Source organism: Oncorhynchus mykiss, chromosome 11, assembly GCF_057628025.1.
Source record: "Oncorhynchus mykiss isolate SJ-2025 chromosome 11, ASM5762802v1, whole genome shotgun sequence".
Classification (NCBI taxonomy): domain Eukaryota; kingdom Metazoa; phylum Chordata; class Actinopteri; order Salmoniformes; family Salmonidae; genus Oncorhynchus; species Oncorhynchus mykiss.
The window spans coordinates 48,963,033-48,980,000 of NC_143032.1; the positions used below are offsets into that span (position 1 = coordinate 48,963,033).

Consider the following 16,968-nt stretch of genomic DNA (forward strand, 5'->3'; position numbering starts at 1 on the left):
GAATACAAAGTGTTTATGGGGGGGCAAATCCAATACAACACATTACTGAGTACCACTCTCCATATTTTCAAGCATATTGGTGGCTGCATCAGGTTATGGGTATGCTTGTAATCTTTAAGGATTGGGGAGTTTTCAGGATACAAAGAAATGGAATGGAGCTAAGCACAGGCAAACTCCTAGAGGAAAACGTGGTTCAGTCTGCTTTCCACCAGACACTGGGAGATGAATTCACCTTTCAGCAGGACAATAACCTAAAACATAAGGCCAAATCTACACTGGAGTTGCTTACCAAGAAGACAGTGAATGGCCGAGTTACAATTTTGACTTAAATCTACTTTCAAATCTATGGCAAATCCTGAAAATTGTTGTCTAGCGATGATCAACAACCAATTTGACAGAGCTTGATGAATTCTGAAAATAATAATAGGCAAATGTTGCAGAACCCAGGTGTGGACAGCTCTTAGACTTACACAGAAAGACTCACATCTGTAATTGCTGCCAAAGGTGCTTCTACAAAGTGTTGAATCAGGGGTGTGAATACTTACATAAATGTGACATTTCTGTATTTAATTTTCAATACATTTGCAAACATTTCTAAAATCGCGTTTTCACTTCGTCATTATGGGAATTGTGTATAGATGAGAGACAGAAATATGTAATCCATTTTGAATTCAGGGTGTAACACAACAAAATATGAACAAAGTCAAGGGGTGAATACGTTCTGAAGGCACTGTATGTATAGTGGAAATTTGACCATACAGTCAATTACCAAAAAATATATATATTCAACATCTGTAGGCTAAATGACCTCTTTTCAGTTTCATTCAGAGCCGAAAATTAACCAGATTTAAACATCTGGAAAATACATATTTTTAACGTTTAATTTAGAACCTTAACTTAACTTAGCTTTTAGATGTATTTTCAATGTCCCTCCATTACAGATGACATGTTATTGATTCACTACATGCCGGCTGAAATATTTATGGTTATGAAATGGAGCATAATGATTTAATAAGGTGATGGAGGCTGGTACACGGCGACTAAAGAGGGAATGATTGGTGACTGAGAGTAGTGCCCTTATACCCCGCTGTGCCAGTGGGATAAGTCAAATGTCATTGACGCAGATGCACATCTGCGTTGTCATTTAGTTTTTTAATTAACACATGATTTTCTATTCGAATACACTCTGGCTGTAAACCTAGCCCCGTATTTCTCATGCCCGATGTTATGCTATTTGTCCATTATAGCCTACAAGGACACCAACGCATCTCGTCCGACCGAGACACATCGAGACACATCTCGTCTCGTTCTAAACACAAGACCGCCGGTGAATGACGGGGAGGAGAGCCCTTTAACCCCTGGCCATCTGGAACAATCAGCGTGAAATCGGAACTAAAACAATGGCTGGAGGGCGTATTCTTGACGGCGATCTATAACATGCTGTATGTTTTGATGTTGGTTGGCCTACCCGCGCCGCCTCCTCCTCGGTGCACTGCTTGAACAACCCAACAATAAACGGTGTGCGCTTTCGGCTCCGTTGTCTCTGTTCATTATCTATTCATCCACGGCTCTGCCTCTGGCAGACCTGCACAGGACATAGGGGTTTGTGTGGAATTATAAGTGCCAGTGTCATCTGACTGAGGGAGAGAGAGAGAGGGAGAAAGAGAGAGAGAGAGAGAATCCTTGGCATACACACACGTCGGTGTCTCAATGTGAATTTGAGTGACTGGCTGGATTCTTGTGGAGACGAACGGAACGGATAAACCCATTTTCAGCATCTCACCCATTTGCGCGGAGAGCGGCTGGTGCCTGCTCGTCTGGATTGAGCATTTGACAGCGTCTCTTTCTGCTGGAGCTTGGTTTATCCAAGCCGTCCCTGGTCGGGCATGGAGGGAGCCGAGATGAGCGCCTTTCGGAGGGGTAGTGGGGTGTTTCTGTTCGGGTTGTGTTGCGTACTAATGGGACTGTGGAGGCTCGGGGCCGCCTGCCCCGCGTCCTGCTCCTGCAGCGGGACCAGGATCGCCTGTGTGGACCAGGAGCGGGGTATCATGGCTTTTCCCGTGTTGCAGTCGGAGCTGGAGATGGACAACATTACCGACATGTGAGTCACTGTCCATGATCCATCACCGGACCCAACATACAGGCCTCGGCCTATGACAGATGTGTCTTCCACGAAACGAGTGCCTTTTGAGTCACTTCGATATTTTAAGTAGCAATTGTGCACCAATATTGAATCGTAAAAGCCTATTATGTTAATTCAATTGCCCTTTAATATAGACCACATGAGAATTCAATACATCTGAATTGTGACATGTCCTTCCATGCACCCTCTATGACTTCTAGGAAGATTTGCATCCACATAATCCCAACATTTCCAAAACATGTCATCATCATTGTAAAACTCAAGTTATGCTGTTTCTCTGACATTCATTTCTGAAGATTATTATGTGATTCATTTACACCTGTCCCTCATTTTAAGGTAAACCCTATTAAATGAACTGAACTCTCATTTTAATGTCGTGAAACTGTTCCTTTGTAATACATCCTATAGTCAAACCACAGTGTAAAAGCAGGTGAGCTAGTTCTACTCTTTTTTTTGGCCACGTTCTGGTGTTTTGTGAACATGTGCTTTTTATGACAGAATGTTAAAAGGAGGGGAAATCCAACGTTTTAAAAAAAAATCAGGTTACACTATTCAAAAGGCACACCATTGGTGGAATGACCAGACATAACCTTCCTAATCCGCACACGATAAAGAGGTGAAAAAAAGCCTATGCGTTTTAGGCTATCAAGGAGTAGAATTGAAGGTTCAATCGAATGGCCAATTCTCAGTCAAAAGTTGGGCTATTTGAATTGGCTAATAAAACTTATTTTATATTTTTGCAGCAGTGATGTTAGGAAAATACATGTGTGTGTGTGTGAGAGAGAGAGTGTGTGTGTGTGTGTGTGTGCGGGTACACGCGCTCGAGTGTGTATGTCAGTGTGAGAGCGGTGGGGACTACTGAACCGCGAGGGAGACTGTTGTGGTGCTATCGGTACCGATCGACGCTCCACGGTGGCTCCGGGAAGAGGTGTAGTCCTAATCCCGCAAATATTTGCAAGGACAATGGGCCAGAAAGCCTACAATTATATATTCAGATTTGTTTTGCATCTATTTTGAAAAATAGAGTAGAGTCGACTAAATTAATTTCCACACACGTTTCAGAGCTGAAGACAAACAGAGAATCAAAAGTAGAGCATGCTGAGGAATGCTGAGGACATGGTGTGAGCATCTCTTTGTCAAGACCATAGCATACCCTTTGATGCATAGCCTCTATTTCAAAAAGTTATATATTTTAACTTTATTTAACTAGGCAAGTCAGTTAAGAACAAAGTTTTATTTACAATGACGGCCTACCGGGGAACAGTGGGTTAAATGGCTTGTTCAGGGGCAGAACGACAGATGTTTACCTTGTCAGCTCAACCTTTCGGTTACTGGCCCAACAGCCTAACCACTTGGCTACCTCGCGCTCTATTGTAAGGTTACAGTGTAAACATATGCAAAAAGCATATACACTTTAAAAAAATGTTTTGTTGATAAAATATTGAATAAATGTATTTATATGGAATAGACGACTGTTAAAAATGACAACAAGTTGACGACTGGAGTTAGGGCCTATCCTATATGTTGACAATCATCACTCCATTTGTGAAATTTGTATTTTCAAACTACCTTGACAAAAGTCTTCATCAAAAACTCCCATCACAGAAAAACACCTAAACATTCAATGCTTGAAAGGGGCCTTACAGATAATTTACATGAGGTAGTCATTCAAAAAAACTTTAAAAGTCTAAGCTTTTGGGGGTGGTTGGGGGGTGTCTACTAACCTGACATATGGAATTGTTTTAAGATGGTCATACCATGGATCCTTTAGCTATTTGATTTGGAATTTTAGGACCCCTGTAGGTGAGAAACAAAAGAAGAAACCCGCACACTGCTCTTGCAAGAAATGAAATATCACATTTACATAAGTATTCAGACCCTTTACTTAGTATTTAGTGATTACAGCCTCGAGTCTTCTTGGGTATGACGCTACGAGCTTGGCACACATGTATTTGGCAGGTTTCTCCCATTCTTCTCTGCAGATCATCTCAAGCTCTGTCAGGTTGGATGGGGAAAGTTGCTGCACAGATATTTTCAGGTCTCTCCAGAGATGTTAGATCAGGTTCAAATCCAAGTGGCTGATTATTTATTTAATCAGTTTTAGAATGAGACTGTAACGTAACAAAACAGGCTATCGTACACGTCAATCCAGAGCATCCCAAACATGCTCAATGGGTGACGTGTTTGGTTAGTATGCAAGCCATGGAAGAACTGGCACATTTTCAGATTCCAGGAATTGTGTACAGATCCATGTGACATGGGGCCAGTGCATTATCATGCTGAAACATGAGGTGATGGCAGTGGATGAATGGCACAACAATGGGACTCAGGATTTCATCATGGCATCTCTGACCATTCAAATTGCCATTGATAAAATGCAATTTTGTTGGTTGTCTGTAGCTTATGCCTGCCCATACCATAACCCCTGCAACCATGTGGCACTCTGTTCACAACTTTGACATCAGCAAACCCCTCGCCTGGTACAGTTGAAACAGGGATTCATCCATGAAGAGCACACTTCTCCAGCATGCTAGTGGCCATCGAAGGCGAGCATTTGAAGTCGGTTACGATGCCGAACTGCAGTCAGTCAAGAACCTGGTGAGGATGACCAGCATGCGGATGAGCTTCCCTGAAACAGTTTCTGACAGTTTATGTAGAAATTATTCAGTTGTGCAAAACCACAGTTGTCCTGGTGGCTAGTCTCAGAGGATCCCGCAGGTGAATAAGCCGGGTGTCCTGGGCTAGCATGGTTACACATGGTCTGCGGTTGTGAGGCCGGTTGGACGTACTGCCCAAAATACATTGAAGGTGGCTTATGGTAGAGAAATGAACATTACATTATCTGTCAACAGCTCTGGTGGACATTCCTGCAGTCAGCATGCCAATTTCACGCTCCCGCAATACTTGAGACATGTGTGCATTGTGTTGTGTGAAAGAACTGCACATTTTAGCACAGCCTTTTGATGTCCCCAGCACAGGTTTCACCTGTTCAATCATCATGCTGTTTAATCAGCTTCTTGATAAAGGAGAAATGCCACTAACAAGAATGTAAACAAATTTGTGCCAAAAATCTGAGAGATATAAGTTTTTTTTTTTGTTACCTCTGCTGCAGAGGATAAGTTCATTAGAGTTAACTGCACCTCAGATTGTAGCCCAAATAAATGCTTCACAAAGTGCAAGTAACAGACACATCTCAAATTGCTGCAAAGAAACGACTACTAAAGGACATCAATAAGAAGAAAAGACTTGCTTGGGCCAAGAAACACGAGCTATGGACATTAATTAGACCGGTGGAAATCTGTCCTTTGGTCTGATGAGTCCAAATTTGAGATTTTTGGTTCCAACCGCTGTGACTTTGTGACACGCATAGTAGGTGAATGGATGATCTCCGCGTGTGTGGTTCCCACCGTGAAGCGTTGAGAAGCAGGTGTGATGGTGTGGGTGTGCTTTTCTGGTGACACTGTCAGTGATTTATTTAGAATTTAAAGCACACTTAACCAGCATGGCTACCCCAGGATTCTGCAGCGATCCGCCATCCCATCTGGTTTGCGCTTAGTGGGACTATCATTTGTTTGACCAAGAAGCAGAGTGATGGAGTGCTGCATCAGATGACCTGGCCCCACAATTATCTGACCTCAACCCAATTGAGATGGTTTGGGATGAGTTGGATGACAGAGTGAAGGAAAAGCAGCCAACAAGTGCTCAGCATATGTGGGACCTCCTTCAAGACGGTTAGAAAAGCATTCCAGGTGAAGCTGGGAATCATGTAGTAACAAAAAAGTGTTAAACAAATCAAAATATATTTTAGATTTGAGATTTTTCAAAGTAGCCACCCTTTGCCTTGATGACAGCTTTGCAAGGCAAAGGGTGGCAACTTTGAAAAATCTAAAATCTAAAATATATTTTGATTTGTTTAACACTTTTTTGTTACTACATGATCCCATATGTGTTATTTCATCAATCAATCAAATGTATTTATAAAGCCCTTTTTTCATTAGCATAAATCCGGCCTAAACCCCCAAACAGCAAGCAATGCAGATGTAGAAGCACAGCGGATAGGAAAAACTTCATAGATAGGCAGGAACCTAGGAAGAAACCTAGAGAGGAACCACACTCTGAGGGGTGGCCAGTCCTCTTCTGGCTGTGCTGGGTGGAGATTATAAGAGTACATGGCCATTTAAAGCCAAATTGTTCTTCAAGATGTTCAAACGTTCAAAGATGACCAGCATGGTCAAATAATAATCACAGTGGTTGTAGAGCGTGTACCTCAAGAGTAAATATCAGTTGGCTTTTCATAGACTAGCATTCAGAGGTCGAGACAGTAGGTGCGGTAGAGAGAGAGAGAGTCGAAAACAGCAGGTCCGGGACAAGGTAATGTAGCACGTCTGGTGAACAGGTCAGGGTTTATTATCCACAGGCAGAACAGGAGCAGCACTACGACCAGGTGGACTGGGGACAGCCAGGAGTCATCAGGCCAGGTAGTCCTGAGGGATGATCCTAGGGCTCATGTCCTCCGGGAGGGAGAGAGGGAGAGAGAGAGAATTCGAGGGAGCATACTTAAATTCACACAGGACACCAGATATGACAGGAGAATTACACCAGATATTACAGACTGACTCTAGCCCCCAGCACATACACTATTGCAGCATAGATACTGGAGACTGAGACGGGTGGGTCGGGGAACACTGTGGTCCCGACCGACAATACCCCTGGACAGGGCCAACCAGGCAGGATATAACCCCATCCACTATGCCAAAGCACAGCCCTAGCACCACTAGAGGGATATCAACAGACCACCAACTTACTACCATGAGACAACTTACTACCCACAAAGATCTCCTCCACCACATGTGCCTGAGGGGGGGTGCAAAACTGGACAGGAAGATCACGTCTGTGACTCAACCTACTCAAGTGACGCACCCCTACAAGGGACAGCATGGAAGAGCACTAGTAAGCCAGTGACTCAGCCCCCGTAATAGGGTCAAAGGCAGAGAGGGGAGCCAGCCAGGCAGAGACAGCAAGGGCAGGTCGTCGCGCCAGTGCCTTGCCGTTCACCTTCATACCCCTGGGCCAGACTACACTCAATCATAGGACCTACTGAAGAGATGGGACTTCAGTAATGACTTAAAGGTCCAGACCAAGTCTGTCACAGGGATAGGCAGACCATTCCATAAAAATGGAGCTCTATAGGAGAAAGCCCTGCCTCCAACTGTTTGCTTAGAAATTTTAGGGACAATAAGGAGGCCTGCATCTTGTGACCGTAGCGTACATGTAGGTATGTACGGCAGGACCAAATCGGAGAGATAGGTAGGAGCAAGCTCTTGTAATGCTTTGTAGGTTAGCAGTAAAACCTAGAAATCAGCCCTACTCTTAACAGGAAGCCAGTGTAGAGAGGCTAGCACTGGAGTAATATGATCAACTTTTTTGGTTCTTGTCAGGATTCTAGCAGCCGTGTTTAGCACTAACTGAAGTTTATTTAGTGCTTTATGCAGATAGCCGGAGTGTAGAGCATTGCAGTAGTCTAATCTAGAAGTGACAAAAGTATGGATTAGCTTTTCTGCGTAATTTTTGGACAAAAAGTTTCATATTTTTGCAATGTTACGAAGATGTAAAAAAGGTGTCCTTGAAATATTATTGATATGTTCGTCAGAAGAGAAATCAGGGTCCAGAGTAACACCAAGTTCCTTCACAATTCTATTTGAGACAACTGTAGAACCATCAAGATTAATTGTCAGATCCAACAGCAGATCTCTTTGTTTATTGGGACCTAGAACTAGCATCTCTGTTTTGTCCGAGTTTAAAAGTAAAACATTTGGCACCCTCCACTTCCTTATGTCTGAAACACAGGCTTCCAGGGTAGGCAATTTTGGGGATTCACCATGTTTCATCGAAATGTACAGCTGTGTGTAGTCCGCATAGCTGTGAAAGGTGACATTGTGTTTCTGAATGACATCCCCAAGAGGTAGAATATATAGAGAAAACAATAGTGGTCCTAAAATGGAACCTTGAGGAACGCTGAAACTTACAATTGATTTGTCAGAGGACAAACCATCCACAGTGACTTACTCATATCTTTCCGAACGGATAAGATCTAAACCAGGCAAGAACTAGTCCGTGTAGACCAATTAGAGTTTCTAATCTCTCCAAAAGGATGTGGTGATCGATGGTGTCAAAAGCAGCTCTAAGGTCTAGGAGAACGAGGACAGATGCCTTGGTCTGACACCATTAAAAGGTAATTTACCACCTTCACAAGTGCAGTCTCAGAAATATGATCCGGTCTAAACCCAGATTGAAGCATTTTGTATACATTATTTGTCTTCAGGAAGAGACAGTGAGTTCATAGTTTGGATGTCTTCACTATTATTCTACAATGTAGGAAATAGTACAAAAAAATAAAGAAAAACCCTTGAATGAGTAGGTGTGTCCAAACTTTTGACTGGTACTGTATATTTTATTTCACCCTTTTTTTTGTGCTCACAAACCTACTTCCATACTTCCATAACATTTTGAAACTGGTACCGGGTCATAGAACATTGTGGGGGTCATAGAACAAAACGAGTCTCCCCTTTCCATAGTCCGGTCATATTATTTTGTCGCCCAAACTGTTTGGATGCTGTAGTCAGAAGTTGGCACATTCACAGTACCGACTTCAGACGAGTCCTGTGGGGCTTGTTGGGGTCGTGTTAGTTTGTAGGCCAAACCATTTTGGACGCTGCCGACGTTTTCACGAGAAGACCGATTTTCGGGATGTCTCCTGGTATGACAAACAGAGCTGTAGCTCTGCCACTTTCCACAGCAGATGTGAAAGGCTGACATAGGCTGATGCAGTGGATTGAGATGCAACTCATACGAACCCCCCCCCCCCCCCCCATGTCTCTAGCTTTTAAAAATTATGTTAATTACGTTGGCGCACGGGTACGTCGAGCGACTCTTAAGGATGAATATCTGTTGAAATGTGTATCGGTTGTTCAGTGGGCCTGCTACTTCTGTTAACTAACCTATTTTTCCCAATTTCATTTTTGACAGATATATTGCAAACCAAAGTAGCTTCTCGTCCATCAATGACAAAGACCTGCATTATTACCGGAACCTCACGAATCTGTAAGTCTTTTATGCTATGTGATGTCTTATACTTGTGGTCATGATGGGGCCCAGATTGTCAACTAGTGCAGAATGATCATGTTTTTGTGTGTATTTGCTTTGCAGAACTGTGACTAACAGCCGGCTTACCTATGTATCTCGACTGGCCTTCCAGAACAACCTCAAGCTTCAGTATCTGTGAGTGGCTTCTACAGGCCTAAGGCAACATTTATCTTAATGTGAAGGCCAAATTAGAGTTCTTACAAAAATAATTGTTGACTGTCAGACAGACAACCCATTGGGAAAAAACTGATTGAATCAACATTGTTTCCATTTAATTTCAATCAAAAAATGATACGTGATAACATTGAATCAACGTGGAAAACTGATTGGGTTTGAAAAAAGTCATTAAAGTAAGTATCATTAAAGTAAGTATCATTAAAGTAAGTATCATTAAAGTAAGTATCATTAAAGTAAGGGAATTTCATGTTTTTTTAAACTTTTAACCTAAATCCAATGACATGGTGGCATGTTTGGTTGATTTCACGTTGAATTCACGTTAGTTAACAACTCAACCAAATGCAAATCAAAACTAGATGTAGAACTGACATCTGTGCCCCGGGGCAGTTGTTGGAAGGGTTGTACAGTTTAGAATTTCTTTTGGATATTTTTTTTCTCGCATTGTCAATAATGTTAATTCTGATTGACAGGAATTTGAAAGACAACAACCTGTCATCTCTGTCTTGGAGGATATTTCGACATTTAAACATATCAAATCTGTGAGTTGCTTTTTAAATCAACTGTATTCTGTCTAATACTCGTCTGTCTCTGTCTCTGTCTTTCTCTCTCTCTCTTTCTCTCTCTCTCTCCCTACCTCTCTCTCCCTTTTTAACTTTCCCCCTCTTTCAGCAGTGTTTTATGTACCCCCGATTGACAATGTGTCATCATGGATCCCCCAAAAAAATTTGAGTGTGTGTGCACGGATGTGCTCATCGGTTTGTGCTTATACGTGTGTTTATGTGTGCATGTGTGTGTGTGTGTGTGTGTGTCAGTGTCCGTGTGTGTGAATCGACACTCAGCGCTGTGTTTCTGTCTGTGTAGGATTCTTTCAGGGAACCCGCTGCACTGTTCCTGTGAGAACATATGGATGAAGCTGTGGCTGGGAGAGGAGGCCGATGCTCAGGACCTCCAATGTACAGCGGAGGGGGGCGGGAGGAAGCCCCTGACCAGGCTCAAGCTCCCTCACTGCAGTAATGGCCCCACTTGATTTGTTTTTATTGAAAATGTATCCTTCCCGTCCTGATAATGACCCCCCCCCCCCCCCCCCCCTCATCCCCCTCCCGCCCCCCTCTTATGTCAGAGCGGTCTTACTGTCAGAGACAGAGAGATAATGGTCATAATGGAGAGTGGGCAACGCTGGACTTGGGAGATCCAGTATCAGCAGAGAGAACTTATGTCACGGACAGTCATTCTTTAAAGTGTCTCGCTTGGAACAACATGCCCTCGTTAGTCATACCCAGAGAGTCAACGCCCTTCCAACCCTAAACTCAATAGTTTTCGGGCATTGTTTACTTTACAGGCTTTCCGTAAGAGCTCATATTAAGATTCTAAGACGTAACTCTTCTTGAGGTAAGAAAACAGTTAAGGTTGGGTGAAAATGTCAGAAAACTATCCCTTTACTGGGCTTTTCTGAATAAAGGAAGCTGTCCTTAGATTCACATGCTGTATCCTAATGTGAAATTTGCCCATTATGAGTACCCACAAACCAAAGCTGGTCTAGGACCAGTTTCCCCCTTCCACTCAGTAACTCTCACCAGTCTGTATTAACACAAAGGAACCTGGGCCTGTACTAGTGCGCTCTGGGGTACAGAGGAGGCTATATAATGACATTGATAACACTTATTGATCCGGCTGCCCAGCCTCCACTCCATTAGGATGCTATTTTCACCTTCGCCACAGTTACGTGCGGGCCCCTGGAAAGATGGCAGGGGGACCCCGTTGTATGAAGACGACACACGGGAGAGGCCGATGCCGCATGGCTGCCAGCCAGCCAGAAACACTGAGTACCCTGCAACCCCCCTTTCTCTCAGTCATTCTCTCTGTTGTTCCCTCTCACTCTCTCTTGACCATCTCTCTCCCAGGGAATCTCTCCGCCATTTTCAGTGAATCTCTCTGTTCATCTCTCCCTCTCTCTCTCTCTCTCTCTCTCTCTTTCTCTCTCTCTCTCTCTCTCTCTCTCTCTCTATCATCCTGTACTATATGAGCTCCACTGCTCAGTGCTGTAGTTTTCATGTGTTGGATGCAGAGGTTATCTGAGGCCAAGATATAGTCTTCACTGCTGCCTGTCAGTATTTATATTGGAGATGTTGATGCTGATAGTTTTACTGGTGTCTAAAACTGGTTTCAACCAGTATACAACCATTGCAACCAGTTTAGCCCACGGGGTGTTTTGTTAAAGATGGACACATTGTAAAGGTATACTGTGCCAGCTGGCAGTGCTTGTAAGAGAGTTGCATAAGATGGTAAGGGCTGATATTGCGCTCTGAGTGCTGAAATTAATAGTTTTCTGGGTTTTAGAATGATTGAGAGGGTTGCCATGCTGTTAAGAGTCTTGGCGACGTCCCTGAGTGGAGATAAGAGATCTGTCCATTTCATCAGCCAGGACTTTCGACAGACATTGGCCCTTTTTCGCCAGACGCTCCCATGCCATTGACCACGTCTAAGAGGCAGCCAAGCTTCTGATTGGACACATAGTCAGGTCACAGTCAGGTCACAGTCCCCTCCCCTCCAACGTCTGTTGTGTTGTTGTCTCCCTTTAGAGAGGCTCCAGACAGAGTCCAATCGATTTTATCGGAGTTGCGAGACACATGGAGTTGTAATCTGTGTGTGACCACTGCCGTGTGTGTGCTGTGATTTTTAACTAAGATGGCATTGAATCTCCCCTTCGTTGTCGTTGGCAGTGGTTCCCATGGCGACTCTGAGCCCGTCCAAGGTGATGGTGCAGGAGGGTGCTGATGTGGTGCTGACATGCAACACCTCCGGAGAGCCCTCTCCTGAGCTCATCTGGAAAATGACCCCACTCATCTCCTACTATGAGGTCAGTCACCACGCCACCCCCCACCAGAAAGCCCATGGCCCCGGCTCAAATTGGTCTCGGGTCAAAAGTAGTGCACTATATAGGGAATAGGGTACCATTTTAGACACACCCATGAGTAGGGCCAGGAGTTTTACTGACCACATGACCTGACCAAGAAACAGATTTTTTCATGGTCAAGTAAAACTCTTGGCCCTACCCATCAGCAGGTGCAAAAATAAGTGTTTCGTGGTCAAGTAAAACTCCTGGCCCTACCCATCAGCAGGTGCAAAAATAAGTGTTTCGTGGTCAAGTAAAACTCCTGGCCCTACCCATCAGCAGGTGCAACAATAAGTGTTTCGTGGTTAAGTAAAACTCCTGGCCCTACACATCAGCAGGTGCAAAAATAAGTGTTTCGTGGTCAAGTAAAACTCCTGGCCCTACACATCAGCAGGTGCAAAAATAAGTGTTATTTATTTCAAGCTGGAATCTTTAATGGTGAAACTGCCACGTCTGTTTGCGACATTACAACAGCAAATAAGTTACTGCAAACAATGAACACTGTTATTTCCCCTCTGACATCATTGCAAACGCGGTAGAACAACAGAAATGTACTGCAATTTTCTTTGCACCACGTTGTGCGACGCTCCTCACCTCCGCTTCATCAACTAAAAATAAACGACAACGGCGGTGGTGCTGTTTGCCCTACTGAAGATTCCATCTTTAACAGCAAAGTTGATGAGAAGACTGGATCCAAAATATGCAAAAATGCAGAAAAATTCTGAAAATGTTTTCACAAAAAGAATTAACTTGAAAAACAAACTTACTTGGCCAATAGCAAAATTACCTCAAGTTGAGGAGGACTAAAGCAAACCGTCTCAAACACAGGGCAAAACGTCTCAAACACAGGGCAAAAGGCCTATAAACTCACACACGTGAGTATATGGCAGAGCTATAGCAACAGCGTGTTACCTAGACAAGCAGCTGAATGAGGTGAACAGGGATCCTACCTCATCTGGCATATTGCAGATCTTTTAACACCATGGATTTTAACACCAATTATTCACTAGTATTGGCCTATAATGGTACTTGCTAATCTAGCTGTGTAACACCATTTGTTTAGCATAGGTTCTCATACAGAAGAGATGGCACGATGTCAAAGAATCAACAACTACTAGGGAAGGATATCTGTTTATAAATGGTAAAGCATGATCATACAATATCACTAACAACCAGCAACAGGTATTGTGTTTGCGAAAGAAATAACTGTTGATGTGTTAAAGCATTGGTCATGTGGGTGAGATGGGTACCTGACTCACTGTGTCTCTGTGTGTTCTTCTGCAGATTGAGACCTCGGGCCAAGTGTCTGAGCTCCATCTCTATAACCTCTCCTCCCTGGACAACAACTGTAAGATCACCTGCAGTGCTGGGAACATTGTGGGAGAGAATGAGTCCACAGTCCTCCTCAACATCCTCTGTGAGTTCCAAACATGACTCACATCTCTAGGCAAGAGGGGGAAAGAATGAGAATAACACCTGCCTTAACTAGTTCCCCCTTCTTTTCTCCCCGTTATGGCTTCTCCTTCTATCTGTCTCACTCATTCACTCACTCGCTCACTCACTCCCTCACCCCCTAACTCACTCTCTCTCTCTCTCTCTCTCTCTCTCAGTTCCCCCTAACATCAGTAAGTTGAGTGATGCCTACCAGGACCACCACTGGTGCATCCCATTCAGTATGTCTGGGAACCCAAAGCCCGAGCTCCGCTGGCTGTTAGACGGGGAGCCAGTCATTGAGGGACCCTACATCATGACCATGATCCATGACTTCTCTGAGAGGGAGTACCACGGCTGCCTTCAGCTGGATAGCCCCACACACATCAACAACGGACCGTACACCCTGCTGGCCAGCAACAAGTACGGACAGGACCGCAAGACCGTCAATGCCCACTTCATGCACAACCCCTTTGAGGGAGGTATGTGTTGTGTAGTGTAACCACTCTCTGAATCCCAATTAAACCCCTATCCCACTTGTGTCATTCTGAGAGAATTGGATAGTCTGCAATATGGCAACAACTCCACCTGGCCTATCAAATGGTAAGATGGAGCTACAGTATTACCATATTGTTTACATCTATCTCCAATCCTCTCAGATCTACTGAAGTTATTAGGGGGAGGGGCTAGGGGTCAAATTTCACATATGACGCGTGTCAAACTGAATTCCTAGAGAGCCGTGCGTCTGCACATTTTAAAACTGTAATTATACTGAAAAAAATGTAAATGCAACAAAATAAAAGATCCCAGAAATGTAACATATGAAAAAAAAACATATTTCTCTCAAATTGTGCACAAATTTGTTTACATCCATGTTAGTGAGCATTTCTCCTTTGCCAAGATAATCCATCAAGCTGACATGTGTGGCATATCAAGAAGCTGATTAAACAGCATAATAATTACACAGGTGCAACTTGTGCTGGGGACAATAAAAGGCCACTCTAAAATGTGCAGTTTTGTCACACAACAGAATGCCACAGATGTCTCAAGTTTTGAAGGTGTGTTCAATTGGCATGCTGATTGAAGGAAAGTCCACCAGAGCTGTTGCCAGAGAATGTAATGTTCATTTCTCTACCATAAGCCGCCTCCAACGTCGTTGTAGATAATTTTGCAGTACGCCCAACCGGCCTCACAACCGCAGACCATGTGTAACCATGCCAGCCCAGAACCTCCACATCCGGCTGAGACCATCCACCTGGACAGCTGATGAAACTGAGGAGTATTTCTGTCTGTAATAAAGCCCTTTTGTGGTGAAAAATGAATTCTGATTGGCTGGGCCTGGCTCCCGGGTGTGTGGGCCTATGCCCTCCCAGGCCCACCCATGGCTGCGACCCTGCCCAGCCATGTGAAATCCATAGATTAGGGCCCAAGGAATTTATTTCATTTGACTGATTTCCTTATGTGAACTGTAACTCAGTACAATCGTTGAAATTGTTGCATGTTGCGTTTATATTTTTGTTCAGTATATTTTCAATTGGTGTCCAATTATAGACCTACAGTAGACAAGCAGGTGAGCGGAGTTCTTATCTAATCTATTACCTTTATTGATTAATCAAGTACTTTTTGTATTTTACCCAACAGGAACAGTGACAGAACCTCTTTACTATGGTGAGTTGCTGTTCAAATATTTACGTGGAAAATTGACTGTCTAAATTACTGATTGAACTGTTTAGCAATAACCAAGGTGCTTTCCTTTTATGATGTCCTGACACCTGAGGATTATTGACTTGAGAAATGCTTTGGAAACTGATTTCTGAGCTTTGCGTTTTGTCTCATAAAGTGTTAGTACTTTCTTTTCTCTTTCCTCTCCTCGTGTCACACTGTCTCTGGGCACCACAGACCCAACTACAGGTATAGTCACAGTCCCTTCACATTACCTATTCACACAGCGGAGCTTTCAAAGCACACAGGCCTATGTCACTCTGACACACTCATAGAGGGAACACTTTACTTGAAAGGGTACCTTCATAAGGACTTCATAACCCAACCCATACATACTGCATTCGTGAACAGCAATGTTTATGCCAACAACCGCAAGCCATAATACAAATATTCTTATTAAGTCCTTATGTAGGCACCCCTTCAACTAACGTGCTACCCACACGGGCAGGCATATTTGATCAACGACTTTTGAAATGAGGGATACTTTAGCATCTGCTGTCTTCTCTTCTCTTTGAAAACAGACGACACACCCCTAGATCCACCGGAAGACAGAGTTGCTGTAAGTCACACTCCAAGACACCTCGTTGCGCACTTGTGTTGTGTTTTGTGTTTTGTGTGAGCCTTAGAACTGTTCTGGGAGCAGTGCTGTTGTGGGAGCTAAACATTTGTGTTTATATCCTATGTTTTAATGTGGTATGTTTCACCGGGACTATTGTTATTAATAGTACCATATAGTGTGTTTATAGTTGACAGTATGTTTAAGTTTTATACATTTCTATGTCATGTTTCTATATGGTTGGTGTCATATGTGTCTCGGTGCTGGTAGGCTACACGCTGCGGCACAATGTGTTTCAGAGTGAGCTGTGGTGTTCCTAGCTCAACAGCTGTGTCATTCCCTCAGGTGTACGTGGTCGTAGGGATTGCAGCAGTAGCCTTCACGGGTTTCCTCTTGATGCTGGTCATCCTAAAATTCGGGGGGAACTCAAAGTTTGGAATCAAAGGTACAGTAAGTCCCTTTACACTGTAAACTACTGTAACCTATGTCAATCGCTAGCATAGAAAGACCGGGGCTTTCTCTCAAATCTGAAATGGCAGCCTATTCCCTAAATAGTGCACTTCTCTTGGCACTGGCACTGCGTAGGATGTAGGGTGCCATTTGGGATAAAAGCATAGGGTGGGGTCTGAATGGTGGTAAAGAGGTACTCAGATGTTGCTGGTGAATAACATGCATGTGGATGTCAGTGATCTGTCTCAATGTCTCATTGTGTCTTGTTCCACACTAATCATCCCGCAAACCTTTATTGCGCATTCCAAATAGAAAGATAACGGTGCACTGTGGCCCACCTCTGTCTTTACTGATGCTGTTGTCGTCTAACGCGAGTTGTTGTCCAACTTACCTAAGAGGATTTCGATACTAACCGACATGAGCAGAAACAGTGGAGGGGTCAACTCACTCTCA

General features: G+C 43.7%; 1 protein-coding gene across 1 annotated transcript in view; it reads left to right on the plus strand.

Moving 5' to 3' along the window:
* Nucleotides 1-1,097: 1,097 nt before the first annotated feature.
* LOC110535778 (BDNF/NT-3 growth factors receptor) overlaps nt 1,098-16,968 on the plus strand; it is a 92,492-nt gene continuing 76,621 nt past the window's right edge. Inside the window, exons 1-12 of the mRNA XM_036935577.2 lie at nt 1,098-2,101; nt 9,170-9,244; nt 9,350-9,421; nt 9,934-10,002; nt 10,325-10,473; nt 12,184-12,320; nt 13,641-13,773; nt 13,967-14,269; nt 15,429-15,455; nt 15,687-15,698; nt 16,031-16,068; nt 16,411-16,510. Of these exons, the coding sequence (XP_036791472.2) occupies nt 1,887-2,101; nt 9,170-9,244; nt 9,350-9,421; nt 9,934-10,002; nt 10,325-10,473; nt 12,184-12,320; nt 13,641-13,773; nt 13,967-14,269; nt 15,429-15,455; nt 15,687-15,698; nt 16,031-16,068; nt 16,411-16,510 (1,330 nt within the window). The 5' untranslated portion in view covers nt 1,098-1,886. The remainder of the gene's footprint in view (nt 2,102-9,169; nt 9,245-9,349; nt 9,422-9,933; nt 10,003-10,324; nt 10,474-12,183; nt 12,321-13,640; nt 13,774-13,966; nt 14,270-15,428; nt 15,456-15,686; nt 15,699-16,030; nt 16,069-16,410; nt 16,511-16,968) is intronic.